The following is a 15,246-nucleotide window of genomic DNA, read 5'->3' on the forward strand; positions in this document are numbered from 1 at the left end:
GTATTGAGGAAGCAGCGGGGCTGCAGAAGGACTTGAACAGGCTAGGAGATAGATAGGTTCTTGATTAATAAGGGGATCAGCGGCTATGGAGAGAAGGCAGGAGAATGGGGATGAGAAAAATATCAGCCATGATTGAATGGCGGAGCAGACTCGATGGGTCGAATGGCCTAATTCTGCTTCTATGTCTTATGGTCACATGGTCTAACCTCTTGAACAACCCCTCCTCTGCAGCTGGCCAGCGGATACTTTACCCTTGTGAACCGTGGTACAAGGTGGAGAGGGGTACTCACATCCTTCCTCCCTCTCTGAATCCATGGCGCCTGGTCCCCGTTTTTAAAAAGCAGTAGTAATTCATGCCCATGTGGCATCATGTGGTGGGCAGGAAGATTTAATGAGGCCGGATCATCTGACTTTAACCTTGCTCAAGATATTCGCCCTTTCTGGGTTTGAACCTGATTACGTCAGCTGGGATGGCCCAGAAGTTCACGTCCAAAGTATTCGTTGGCGCAAATCCTGTTTTGGCTTCTTGCGAGAGTTCGTGGGATTTGCACACAGTGTATGAGGCCTGAAAATGTTGCCCATTGGGTGAAATTTGTGTGCAGCCCGTTGGTCGCACTGCCGACTTTTCCTGCTATTGACAAATATAAATTTCTTTACCCGTCAGTCTGGCCTCAATAAAAGTCCAGATGGATTTGCAGGTACAGCATTAGTTATTTTATTTGACTTTCAAGTCTGATTCATTTCACAGAGGCACAGGACACAGGATTAGTCTCCCAGACCCTTGGAAAACGAATGAAGAAGGAGACAAAGGGACTTCTGCAAATACATTCAAATGGCATCAAGTTTCACATACACGATTCCCATAGGTCATCCTATACCCCTCCTGACCTGGCCATACATCCTAATTGGCTCACTTCCAATCCCTTCCTCTGGCCCCCTATGACCCAGCATCCTTTTCTCCTCCTTTGCTGGACACTCCTCCACCTTGCTTTGCCATGCGTTCTGAAATCCTTTGTCTGTGAACTCACCAGAATGAGACTGGCCTATCTCGACATGACAGTAACTAATATCTTTAAACAGTTATTTTATATCACATTCGTCATTCCCTCCTTTTATCATTCCATGATAACCAAACTATCCAATCCATAGCTACGGTCCCTCATCTAAAAAGATCCGTCGCTGCATTTCCAATTCCTGTAGTAGCCCCCCTTCATCCGCTGCACCCTCATGGATTTTGACAGCCAAGATTTTAGGGGCGTTGATCTGTTCCAGTGCACCCCGCATTCTACCCATCACACATTTAAGGATGGCTGGGCCCTCAAAGATGCAGCCAATAGCCACTGCTAAATACATGGCCATATTTATCAACCAGTCCTTCCAACCTCCAAATCCCCAGTTACCCCAAGAGCCAGGATCCTGCATTCCATCCAGGTGATCCCGTATATGATCCATAAATTTAGTGATGTTGGTGGTTAAGTCTTGAACTGCCATGATACATTTGCCCTGTACTATGGCGCATGCCCCACCCTCACGGACCAGAAGATAGTCAAGAGCATACCGGTTCTGCATTGCAAACAACCGCAGCTACAAGACGCTCAGAATTCCCCACCCGGCTGAGTGGCCCCGATTGGGTGCTTGAACCTGAGGTTTTTTCCAGTTCTCGCAGAATTCAGCTGAGACTGCCTGGCGGGTTAACTGAATATGCAGCATCCACGCCGAGGGGCAGGGGACTGTGGTAGGGACTAGAATCCCAATAACAATTTGGTGGGGAAATGGGGGTGACTAAACATTGGTCGCTGTGCCATTAAATAAAAAGTAGTATCCTTGCTCCTTGTACAGGCTAGCATCACAATCAGTATATCGATTGCGCAGGGATCCCCCAGTAGCCCAGGTTATCCAGTTTTGAAACGCCCATTCGGGCCGCCTAGCAATGCGGAAAGCCCTAGTCCCAACAGTGATATGAGAGACATTCGTCCAGCCACAAAGGAGCTGGAGGCCGGCGTTCAATGGAACGCAGGTGGTGTTATAACAAACGCCTTGGCCAGACGCCTGGGTGATATGACACCTCCTGTCCGTACAGGTGGGGAACAGACATGTTATATTCGTTTCCACCTCGACCAGCAAACAGCCGTATCCTTCACTGCTGAAACAATTCTCGTACTACCGGGAATCCCTATTGGGAGTGAAGTGGCTAGGTATGTACGCCCTCCACCGTTGCAGCCTATCATACTGTGAGTGGGAATTATCCCGAGGAAGGGGAAGGCAAATAGCCGGTGGTGCTGAACCCGGATCGTAAGGAAGAGTGACTTGCTCGGGCGGTGGCTCGGAATGCTGACAATGAACCACCGTTTGGGGAGTGCCCCAAAGCAGTGAAACAGAAAATAACCTAGACACCGCTGCGGGGTTCGGGTAGCAGACAACCCGTCCGTGGCCATACAAGCGGTGGTAAATCTGGTAAAAGAGATTCATACTACCCAGGTTTTCCTCAGTTTGGCCTTTAACTAACTTAAGTGTATCTCCCGGTATACTACGTTCTAGCTGTACTTCCCTTCTCACACGCCCCGTCCTCTCTCTAGTCCCTCTCTCTTTCTCATAGCTTCTTCCTGCGCTCTCCTGACGGTCTGATTTGACCTTTATGGCTCCAAGCTTAACACATCCAAAATCAAATTTACATGTACTCCAAAAACAAGGCAATGTCCATGTAATGTTTCCTTCCCATCGCCGGGACCGGTGCAATTGCTTCATAAGTCCTGCATTGTCCGTTAACCTGATGACCTTCCCTGAGTCGATACCATGTCTTCGTATATGGGGGCAGCGAAGAACATCACCTCTGCATAACCAAAATGTCCTTATAGTTTGGTTGGGGTTACAAATGTAGATAATATTTCCCTTTTCCATGTCCGTCGCCAATGACACTCCAAGCGAGGTGAGGCCGAAGATCACACAGGTGGTGCGTAGCCACCGCACCATGCTCCACACCTGTAAAATAGCATTGGGGAAGGGAGGCAGGTTAATCTGTCCAAGAAAATGAGGCCCGTTATCAGAACTCAACTGAGCTGGTATACTGTTCCGGGGAATGATTTCCCATGTCAGAACTTTAACCAGAGTAGCAGCTTTATTATCGATAGTCGGATACACCTCGACCCATCTACTGAACACATCCACAATAACCAAAACATATTTATAATATTGACAACATTGACACCTTTCCAACTCAATGTAATCCACCTGGAGCGTCTCAAAGGGACCAGTGGGCAACGGGGTTTGCCTCATACCACAAGGGATACCTTTGCTGGTGTTATATTGCTGACAAAAGGGGCAGCACGCTAGCATGGTGGTTAGCACAATTGCTTCACAGCTCCAGGGTCCCAGGTTCAATTCCCGGCTTGGGTCACTGTCTGTGCGGACTCTGTACGTCCTCCCTGTGTGTGTGTGGGTTTCCTCCGGGTGCTCCGGTTTCCTCCCACAAGTCCAAAGATGTGCAGGTTAGGTGGATTGATCATGATAAATTGCCCTTAGTGTCCAAAATTGTCCATAGTGTTGGCTGGGGTTACTGGGGTATGGGGATAGGGTGGAGGTGTTGACCTTGGGGAGGGGGCTCTTTCAAAGAGCCGGTGCAGACTTGGTGGGCCGAATGGCCTCCTTCTGCACTGTAAATTCTATGATAAATCAAACACCGAGTGCTGATACTCTGAGCCAACCCCTGCATTTTAGGGTGCCACCAAGTGTCCAGCAACAAATCATCAGTCCCCCGAGCCCCACAATGAGTTGCAAAGTGTACACATTCAGTGACCCATAAAGCCAGTACATCTGACATACAAGTCTGATGTGCTGGCGTGGTACATAAAGAGGAAACAGAATCATATGTACAACCTAACCGTTTCCACATTTGTTTATCACTCTCAGGAGCGTCCTCCTGTAACCTTATGACGTCTTGGATGGTTGGCATTGGCTTGTCAGAAGCAGACATATTTATAGTAGATCGTTTAATCTGACTTAACATTTTAGGCACCATCACTTGCTGAATTTGCGCGGCTGTCCGCGCTGCACAATCTGCTTGCTCATTACCAACATCAACTGGGGTTTTACCGTTTGTATGGGTAGCGCATTTAATGACGGAAATCTGCGCGGGCATAAGGAGGGCCTGTAGTAGGTCATTAACTAAACCCCGGTGGGATATTTGATCACACATAATCATGTCAGGTTGTTCTGACGAAATATCACTCAAATCGTCCCTTATTGTGGTAGTTTCCTGAATCAAGGCGAAACAGTCGTGGCCAGGTGCATCTTCATGGACAGGGGGACCACTAAGAAAACAGGCTGGATTGATAGTGGTACATTGTTTAAATGTCAGACGTGGATTGTTCAAAAGGTATATCTCATACCTATTCTGACGAGCTGCGGTAAGATGCTGAGTCTGCAGTTGCCTCAGTAGTGCGATGACCGAGTGGGAGCTATACACCGTAATATCCTGTTGGAGAGTGAGAGCATATAACGGCTATGCGATGGCATTGATTGAACGTAAATCCTGTACTAATCAATACTGGTCTGGCTTGGCTGGTTTAGGCACAGCAAGTATGGGGGTGTTACATTCTGAATGGCAAGGGACCAAAATACCCTGTTGCAACAGCTCTCGGATTAATTTGTCTATAGACGGGGCAGCTTGGGGTTTCAGGGGGTTTTGCCGAATGGAAGGCAGCTTTACATGGTCCTTAATCGTTACCTTAATAGGTGTAACATTTGTCTTTCCCACTTGTGATGGGTATTCCGCCCATACCTGTGGGTTGACATATTCCAAAACATCATGTCCCTGGTGATGCTGCAGTCGAGTGTTAATCGTTTCAGGGACCTCAAAATATTTTATGGCAGTGCCGTCTGGCGTGACTTGAAGTGCGTACTCTGTTGGATCTGAAAGATCCACTGCACTCCTTACCATAGGCCCCAGATCCCTGGCATGGTACTGGTCGTGGACCTGCCATGTAATATGAGGGCTTACCGAAGCTGACTGTGGCCATAAATGTGGTGGTATTGTAACAAAATCGGCTGTACCCTCTTTTCCCGTGACTGTGGCTGTAACTTTGACTGGCCATTCGGTCCCAATTAATGGCCGGTATTTGTCCTCCAACTCCCTGTTTTGTCCGGTTCTGTCATAGGCCAGGGTAACGTGATGCAGTGAATATTCAATGTCTAACGTCCACCACTGGGGGGTGATAGAAATATAGCACTGTTGTCTCATCCTCCATGATTGAACCGTTACCCCTTCGTCTCCGCACTCTAGCTGTAGCTGGAAATTACACAGTAAATCTCGGGCCACCACGTTACAGTCCAACCCAGTAGTCACTACAAACTGATGATCTGCAGACTTATTCTCGTAAGTGACTGTCACAGGTTCAGTGATAGGATACTCACACACCTGTCCTTGGGACCCCGACAAATGCTGCGTGTGGTCAGATAGTGGTAGTCGAAGTTCTGATTGTACCGAAGACATGGCTGCTCCAGTGTCGATTACAAATGAGTGATGTTGATCTCGTATCTGCAGAGAAATAATAGGTTCCCTGTCCGATTGGAGAGTCCTTATGACTAAAGTAGCTAGTCAATCCTATGTTGTGATAGGGTTTGCCTTGGTGGGTACCCCCTCCTTTTGGTCGCGTAGTCTCCTTCTGCTGCCTGTCTTTTAAAGGGGCATTCCTGATGCCAGTGATCTGCACGGCCGCAATTAAAACATGCATTGCTCCCTCTATATCTGCCCCGTCCTTTTCTCCCAGTAGACCAATGGCCCCTCAGAGGGGGCGGCGGTTGTAAAGCTGTTGGTGCATATGGTGGGCCATAAAGAGGAGCTGAGGGTCCCTTTGGGTGTGTTTGATATCCTCCCCCTTGCTGATCCACCCACCCAAAGTCACAATATTGGAGTTCCAGCTGGTAAGCCACCATTTCTGCCGCCGGTTGGGGTCTCAGATCATCCTTTTTCATTACATACTCAGTCTTAATCTTTGTAACTGAGCCTCCTTCCCGGCCTACACCCTCATTCCAATAAAATCTGACTGCCCTGGCCATCTGGGAAGGGTCGTTCTCTGTCCAATTCATGTTATTACATTTCACGGAAGTAGCCATGGAAGGTGGTAGGCAACGCATTAACATAGCACAATATTGAGGGGAATTCTGACCATTTTGATATGGCAAGTCGCCTGACTGCCCACGGTAGATTTCATTAAAACGTTCCAGAAATTCCTCTGGCTCTTCAATCTTTTTAGGTTTGAGGTCTAAGATAGCAGAAATATTTATGGGCTTTTGAAATGTGCTATTCAACGCATTCAGGATTTGTGTCCGTTTATCGTCGTCCAACGCATGGGCTTGCTGAAGTGTGGCGTGGCTGGCATAATTCAAGTGATTAAGATGATTGCGGTACTCTGCTGGGGTTAAAACCTGCTGGACTAGGGCCCAGAGGTCCCTAGAATCAGCTTGATAAATTGAGATGGTAGTTCTCAAGTAATCCACGAAAGCAGCAGGAGATTTTTTTTCTGTCTGGGATTGTAGCCATAATAGCCATCATCTCATGGGTCTCCATGGGAAATAAACGTCTATCATGGGCTGGGCCCCGGCCGTCACAGCGTCAGGGTTTGGTATTTTCCTAATCGGCAACTGTCTCCGAGTCTCACCAGGGGGCACTCTAGCTATTTCCTCTGGCTCTTCCAAGACTTCGACGTCCCTCCCTGTCACTAGAGGGAGCTCCTTCTCCTCAGAACCATCCCTTTCTTCTCCCTTTGTTCTTGGAGTTTTCTATTCCCCCTTATCGGTCTGAAGGGATTTAGGTGGTATGCTTGATTGTTTCTGGATAGGATCAGGCCCTTCTCTCCCTGTCCGAGATCGGGTCCTAGAGCTAATTGGGCTTGTGGAACAGAGCCCCCCTTCTCTCTCAGACAGTGAAGATGGTACCAAAGGGGCTGGAGGGGCTGGCATGATTTGAATCTGGGGAGCAGTGACTGGATATAAATTATTATACTCTGGTGGTTCTGGAATTAGTGCAGACTGTGCTACAGGTGCAGTCGGAATCCGAGCCGATGTGGTCAAATTGTCCAATTCATCATATTCTGTCAATTCAAGGCCAGCCATTGAACTACGTAGCCCATCTTTTGTTTGACCCGAGCCTTCCCCTGTCTTTACTTGCGCGTTTTTTTGAATGCACACTCCTTTTTCAAGACCTGTAATTTTTTTTTTGTTACCCCCTTCACTAATTGGAATTCCCATTTTAAGGGCATTTTCTTGCCAACTTGATAACATGGGCTCTTTCTGGGGAAGGTGGGACCTCTACAGACAGGATGGTCTACATCTGAACCTGAGGGGCACAAATATCCTGGGGGGGAGATTTGTTAGTGCTCTTTGGGGGGGTTTAAACTAATGCAGCAGGGGCATGGGAACCTGGATTGTAGTTTTAGGGTAAGGGAGAATGAGAGTATAGAGGTCAGGAGCTCAGATTTGACGTCGCAGGAGGGGGCCAGTGTTCAGGTAGGTGGTTTGAAGTGTGTCTACTTCAATGCCAGGAGTATACGAAATAAGGTAGGGGAACTGGCAGCATGGGTTGGTACCTGGGACTTCGATGTTGTGGCCATTTCGGAGACATGGATAGAGCAGGGACAGGAATGGATGTTGCAGGTTCCGGGGTTTAGGTGTTTTAGTAAGCTCAGAGAAGGAGGCAAAAGAGGGGGAGGTGTGGCGCTGCTAGTCAAGAGCAGTATTACGGTGGCTGAGAGGATGCTAGATGGGGACTCATCTTCCGAGGTAGTATGGGCTGAGGTTAGAAACATGAAAGGAGAGGTCACACTGTTGGGAGTCTTCTATAGGCCTCCAAATAGTTCTAGGGATGTAGAGGAAAGGATGGCGAGGATGATCCTGGATAAGAGCGAAAGTAACAGGGTAGTTATTATGGGAGACTTTAACTTTCCAAATATTGACTGGAAAAGATATAGTTCGAGTACATTAGATGGGTCGTTTTTTGTACAGTGTGTGCAGGAGGGTTTCCTGACACAGTTTGTTGACAGGCCAACAAGAGGCGAGGCCACGTTGGATTTGGTTTTGGGTAATGCACCAGGCCAGGTGTTGGATTTGGAGGTAGGAGAGCACTTTGGGGACAGTGACCACAATTCGGTGACGTTTACGTTAATGATAGAAAGGGATAAGTATACACCGCAGGGCAAGAGTTATAGCTGGGGGAAGGGCAATTATGATGCCATTAGACGTGACTTGGGGGGGATAAGGTGGAGAAGTAGGCTGCAAGTGTTGGGTACACTGGATAAGTGGAGCTTGTTCAAGGATCAGCTACTGCGTGTTCTTGATAAGTATGTACCGGTCAGGCAGGGAGGAAGGCGCCGAGCGAGGGAACCGTGGTTTACCAAAGAAGTGGAATCTCTTGTTAAGAGGAAGAAGGAGGCCTATGTGAAGATGAGGTGTGAAGTTTCAGTTGGGGCGATGGATAGTTACAAGGTAGCGAGGAAGGATCTAAAGAGAGAGCTAAGACGAGCAAGGAGGGGACATGAGAAGTATTTGGCAGGAAGGATCAAGGAAAACCCAAAAGCTTTCTATAGGTATGTCAGGAATAAGCGAATGACTAGGGTAAGAGTAGGACCGGTCAAGGACAGGGATGTGAAGTTGTGTGTGGAGTCTGAAGAGATAGGCGAGATACTAAATGAATATTTTTCGTCAGTATTCACTCAGGAAAAAAATAATGTTGTGGAGGAGAATGCTGAGCCCCAGGCTAATAGATTAGATGGCATTGAGGTACGTAGGGACGAGGTGTTGGCAATTCTGGACAGGCTGAAAATAGATAAGTCCCCGGGACCTGATGGGATTTATCCTAGGATTCTCTGGGAGGCCAGGGAAGAGATTGCTGGACCTTTGGCTTTGATTTTCATGTCATCATTGGCTACCGGAATAGTGCCAGGGGACTGGAGGACAGCACATGTGGTCCCTTTGTTCAAAAAGGGGAGCAGAGACAACCCCGGCAACTATAGACCGGTGAGCCTCACGTCTGTAGTGGATAAAGTCTTGGGGGGGATTATAAGAGACAAGATTTATAATCATCTAAATAGGAATAATATGATCAGGGATAGTCAGCATGGCTTTGTGAAGGGTAGGTCATGCCTCACAAACCTTATCGAGTTCTTTGAGAAGGTGACTGAACAGGTAGATGAGGGTAGAGCAGTTGATGTGGTGTATATGGATTTCAGCAAAGCGTTTGATAAGGTTCCCCACGGTAGGCTATTGCAGAAAATACGGAGGCTGGGGATTGAGGGAGATTTAGAGATGTGGATCAGAAATTGGCTAGCTGAAAGAAGACAGAGGGTGGTGGTTGATGGGAAATGTTCAGAATGGAGTTCAGTCACAAGTGGAGTATACCACAAGGATCTGTTCTGGGGCCGTTGCTGTTTGTCATTTTTATCAATGACCTAGAGCAAGGCGCAGAAGGGTGGGTGAGTAAATTTGCAGACGATACTAAAGTCGGTGGTGCTGTCGATAGTGTGGAAGGATGTAGCAGGTTACAGAGGGATATAGATAATCTGCAGAGCTGGGCTGAGAGGTGGCAAATGGAGTTTAATGTAGAGAAGTGTGAGGTGATTCACTTTGGAAGGAATAACAGGAATGCGGAATATTTGGCTAATGGTAAAGTTCTTGAAAGTGTGAATGAGCAGAGGGATCTAGATGTCCATGTATATAGATCCCTGAAAGTTGCCACCCAGGTTGATAGGGTTGTGAAGAAGGCCTATGGAGTGTTGGCCTTTATTGGTAGGGGGATTGAGTTCTGGAGTCAGGATGTCATGTTGCAGCTGTACAGAACTCTGGTACGGCCGCATTTGGAGTATTGCGTACAGTTCTGGTCACCGCATTATAGGAAGGACGTGGAGGCTTTGGAGCGGGTGCAGAGGAGATTTACCAGGATGTTGCCTGGTATGGAGGGAAAATCTTATGAGGAAAGGCTGATGGACTTGAGGTTGTTTTCGTTGGAGAGAAGAAGGTTAAGAGGAGACTTAATAGAGGCATACAAAATGATCAGGGGGTTGGATAGGGTGGACAGTGAGAGCCTTCTCCCGCGGATGGAAATGGCTGGCACGAGGGGACATAGCTTTAAACTGAGGGGTAATAGATATAGGACAGAGGTCAGAGGTAGGTTCTTTACACAAAGAGTAGTGAGGCTGTGGAATGCCCTACCTGCTACAGTAGTGAACTCGCCAACATTGAGGGCATTTAAACGTTTATTGGATAAACATATGGATGATAATGGCATAGTGTAGGTTAGATGGCTTTTGTTTCGGTGCAACATCGTGGGCCGAAGGGCCTGTACTGCGCTGTATTGTTCTATGTTCTATGTTCTATGATCTTATCCCTCTCATGTTGACAATATTGTCTCCATAATCTGATTAACTCTTTAGCTTTCATACTTTGGCTCTTTCTTTTTTATTATTATATATTTTTGTTTTTTATTTGCTTATTTATGACCAATGGCGATTTTTGCTCCTTGGCAAAATTATTGAAAAGGTTCTAACAGTGTTCTTTTAAAACTTAAAATGTTTGAAAATTCAAATTGAATTACTGCAACCTCCAAGCTTAGCTCTGATCTCAACTCAGAACTAAATTTACGATTTGCTTAACACAAACTTGTATAACTTTTACAACTTAATTAATTCTTTATCTTAACAATTTTCTTTCAACAAGTTTTTCTTACATTCACAAAATGTTGGCTGCTATCAATGAGGGAACAGTTAGCTGTGGTGATTAATACCGGAGCAAAGTCAGCTGTCATTTCCAGATTTACACTTTTTAAAATGGTGTCAGTGAGTTTCTTTAAGTTTCTATTAATTCACAAATAAAATGAGATTGACATTATTTCAAGTAAGTAAAACTTAAGATTCTGGCAATTTTAATCAATTGCTTTCGAAAATAATAGGCTTTTATCAAAGAGGTGGAGAAACCCACTGGTTTTCTTTAATTAATTCAAAACGTAACTTTGCTGGAGTTCACTGACTCGAAAGAAAGGTATCCGATTACACCACAGGCTGCCTGTTAACTCAAGCTGCTGTTAACCCTTTGAGAGACTTCTGCTTTAACTAACATGCAGCACCCAGTTTGTTTTAAAATTTATCGATTCTCGCCACTTCAGTCCAAGGATACAATTTCAGCTTAATCAACTATAGATTTAAAACACGAATTGAACTGAACCCTCATCCTGAGGTCACATCAGTTATTCAAAACACTCACATATGGAATTAAACCATCTTTAGATTTAAAAACACTCATTGAACTGAACCCTCATCCTGAGGTCACATCAGTTATTCAAAACACTCGTAGAACTGAACCATCTTCCGATGTCCCATCAGTTCATCAACAACACTCGTAGAACTGAACCATCTCCCGATGTCCCATCAATTCATCAACAACACAATTAACCCAAAACTGAAGTATCAATTATGATATCCCATCAGTTTAATTTTCTAATCCCCAGACTGACCTTTGATTTCGTCGAGGCGATATTTCCGTATCAACAGCGAGTGACCAGACTAATCAGACGATAAGAAGAGGGGAAAAAGCAATGCGCGGTCATTTTCCAGCTTTACATTGTGGGCCCCTTTTTCCACTCTCCCTCCGTCCATAATCAATCTAATTCTGAATTCGCAGCTGGCCAATGACCATCTTGAGAAATCCCGGGTTTCGGGCAATATAAATTTCTTTACCCATCAGTCTGGCCTCAATAAAAGTCCAGATGGATTTGCAGGTACACCATTAGTTATTTTATTTGACTTGCAAGTCTGATTCATTTCACAGAGGCACAGGACACAGAACTAGTCTCCTGGACCCTTGGAAAACGAATGAAGAAGGAGACAAAGGGATTTCTGCAAATACATTCAAATGGCATCAAGTTTCACATCCACGATTCCCATAGGTCATCCTATACCCCTCCTGACTTGGCCATACATCCTAATTGGCTCACTTCCAATCCCTTCCTCTGGCCCCCTATGACCCAGCATCCTTTTCTCCTCCTTTGCTGGTCACTCCTCCCCCTTGCTTTGCCATGCGTTCTGAAATCCTTTGTCTGTGAACTCACCAGAATGAGACTGGCCTATCTCTACATTACAGTAACTAATATCTCTAAAACAGTTATTTTATATCACATTCATCACTATAATATTTGACTCATTGTCAAAACAAATGCTGGAGGCCAGTCCCACGACGTTACACTGGCACCACAATCTGAAAACAATAAAAATAAAAAATGAAACAGAAATGCCCCACAGAGCCCCGCCCCTCCACTACAGACTCAGGAGCTCCCCTCTCCCTGGGAACTCCCACCCTGAACCTCCCTAATGGAAGCTGGGCCCGTGCCAGGGAGCAGTGCCATTTGGCATTTCCAGGGGCAGTGTCAGGGTACTGCCCAGCATGATCCTCTCCCTCTGGTTGCTGTACTTTTTTAAAAAAAATGTTTTTCAATTGGCTTTATTTTACACAGCAATTTGTACACATTATTGAGGTTGCCCACGACCACGGCCGAATCCGCCTCTAAACTGGAATTCTGTCGCTGCACCAGCACCAGCTTCAGCCTTCTTGTCTGACCCAAGGGGAGCAGTCCGCCTGTAAGTGTCCCTGTCAGCTTCACCTCGAAGACGAGCTGGACGGTCCTCACCAAGACCTTTAGGTCTTGGCCTGGCCGTCTCAGGGCGGGTCTGGCGACGTAGGGTAGCAGGAACAATTTCTGGAGGAAGGTGAAGGTAGTCACGTAGGTACTGGATGCCCTCATTGGTCAAGTACCAGTAGAAGTGTCGCCAAGCAAACTGCTCCTTTACGTAACTACGGGATTTCAAAGACTGCATGGCCTTCATTACGTACAGGTTAGGGACATTCTTGTCTGCCAACTCTGGATGTTTTGGCATATGCACATCCTTCTTGGCCACCATTACCCCCTCCTTGAAGAGGAGCTCATAGATAGCAATACGGTTCTTCTTGGGCATCAGCATCTTGAGCTCTTATAATGGGGCTAAAGCAGGAAAAGACAGATCATGCGCACTTGCAGCCTCTTCCTCCTTTTCCTCTGGTTGCTGTACTTACCTGCATGCCCCAACAGGGACCCGTTGGTCCAGACCTGCTTCCAAACCACATCAACGTGATGTCACGCCAACAGGGGTTTGGCAGGGAATCCGCACATGGGGAGATAACACAACAGGAAATCCCGCTAATGACATTTAGATGTATGGCAATGGGGTTCCTGACCTGAAATGGCAGGATCTCCATTACATTATTGGTGGGAGGCAGGGACAGTCAAGCGGGGAAATCCCATCGCGTGTAAGCCGTTTTGGGACTCCCCTTCGATTATCCACACCGTCGCCAGTCTTGCCTGCTGAAATCAGGGACAGAAGATCCCCCGCCCATTGTTTTGTGGGTGCCAGATGTCAAGTCTGAGATTCCATTCCCTCAACATTCAGCTGGTGTGTGACCTGGTCAATACTTGTTTCCTGACAGTCGTCATGATGCCTTTATTCTGCAGCAGTCCAGTGTGCCACCTTGATTTGAGTCACCTTGCAAACCAAAAGGTGGTTACTGGGTGGCAAGACATATCCACTATATGACTTGACCACATGTCACATGACTCCAGTGCATAAAGCAGGCAAATGAAACATGGCAGAGTAGGCTACTGACTTCTGAAACAATGCTGCCAGTCACTTGGATCACTCTCAAGGAGCCCTGCAGCACTTAACAGAATGAATGTCAAGATTTGTGGTGGTCTATAGCACATGGCACAACTTCACTGTAATAACCCTAACGGGGATGACCCAATTCATCTACCTGTGGGGCTGTGAAATACAAGATCCCCTGCTGAGAGGCGGAGGCTTAGCAGCTGGGCTTCTGAAGCAGGTACTTAAAAGCTGGACAGGATTGTGACCGGCATGATCGGTAGTCCCGGTTGGGACTTATGTGCGGTATGCCACGCTGCGATCGGTTCAACGCCTGCCGCGAATCTCGGGAATAGCCGGATCAGCCCCGGGAGCAATTTGGTAGGAAAATCACGCCCATTGTGTTGTGCTAAACACAGGCCAACTGGGTGCTGCAGCGTAAGATCCCATCTTGGTGACCTTGTCGATGAACGAACTCATTTGTACCTTAACTGTGGGTCTACAGTGGGAAAATAGCTCCAATGATTTATTAAAGGAAAACAATTCATGAGCATCCAGCAATAAAACTAATCTAACATGGTTTTATGTAATGATGGTTATGCCTATAAATTTCTTGGAATTCTTTGAGGGTGTTTCAGAGTTAATGAAGCAGTTATATGATTGATGTGGTAAGTAAAATATTTAAACATGCAGATGGTGCCAAAAAGCAACATAGTCTGCAGAGTGCAAGACACAATTCAAAGGGATCTGTGAAAATGTAACAAAAAGTAAAAGATAGACAACATTTAATTAAGTGTGCAGCATTAATAAAAAAAAGGGTGTTACACTTGAATTGTTAAAAGCATTTGCCTTTTAAAAGGATTCATTGGTATAGCAAATAAAATATGAATGTCCTCAACACCTTTTCTTACAGCATTGCAAGGGATTTAGCAGGGTTACAAACAATATTGAATAGTGCGAGAAGACATTACTCCATCCAAATGTACTGATTATCATGATATGCAGACATGCAGATAATGATATACAGAAAGGCACAGACAGGCAGCTAATGATCACAGAGAACAGGACATGACCAATGAGCAGGCAGGACACTCAGGGGTGGTATCTCACTACAAAAGGCACGAGGCACTCACACTCCGCCTCTTTCCACTGATGAACATCTATAGAGTGAGTCAGGGTGTATGTACAGTATCACACCTCCAGCACGTGGCTAAGAGCTAGCCTGGTCCAGTCAGTCAGAGTAACCACACTTAGGTTAGCAGAAAGTCGAACTCATAGAGAACTGTGCTCACTGTGCTACTGGTACAATAAATCAGATTGAACTAACTTCAAGGTCTGGAGTATCTTTTGGTTAAAGCTGCATCCAGTTGCAGCCTGTGTTATCCCAGAGTACATAACACAACACTGATCACCTGCCTTCCTACTGCCAGTGTGATTTATCGTGATTGAAAACAACTCACTGGACCTTGAGTTCTCTTCAATTGTAAGAAACCAAAAGGTAATATGTGAGTTCTCTGAGATCTCTTGTTAGTTGAAATGTAAAGCACAACAATGCCAGTGGTCCGGATGGCCTTCCTACGAGTACCAGATCTTG

General features: G+C 46.3%; 1 protein-coding gene across 1 annotated transcript; it reads right to left on the reverse strand.

Moving 5' to 3' along the window:
- Positions 1-12,464: 12,464 nt before the first annotated feature.
- Positions 12,465-13,062, reverse strand: LOC140385508 (small ribosomal subunit protein eS10-like). Its single transcript, XM_072467737.1, has one exon. The coding sequence runs from the start codon at positions 12,996-12,998 to the stop codon at positions 12,507-12,509; it is 492 nt and encodes a 163-aa protein (XP_072323838.1). The 5' UTR covers positions 12,999-13,062; the 3' UTR covers positions 12,465-12,506.
- Between the last annotated feature and the right edge of the window lie 2,184 nt (positions 13,063-15,246).

The sequence above is a fragment of the Scyliorhinus torazame genome, chromosome 11 (assembly GCF_047496885.1).
Source record: "Scyliorhinus torazame isolate Kashiwa2021f chromosome 11, sScyTor2.1, whole genome shotgun sequence".
Classification (NCBI taxonomy): domain Eukaryota; kingdom Metazoa; phylum Chordata; class Chondrichthyes; order Carcharhiniformes; family Scyliorhinidae; genus Scyliorhinus; species Scyliorhinus torazame.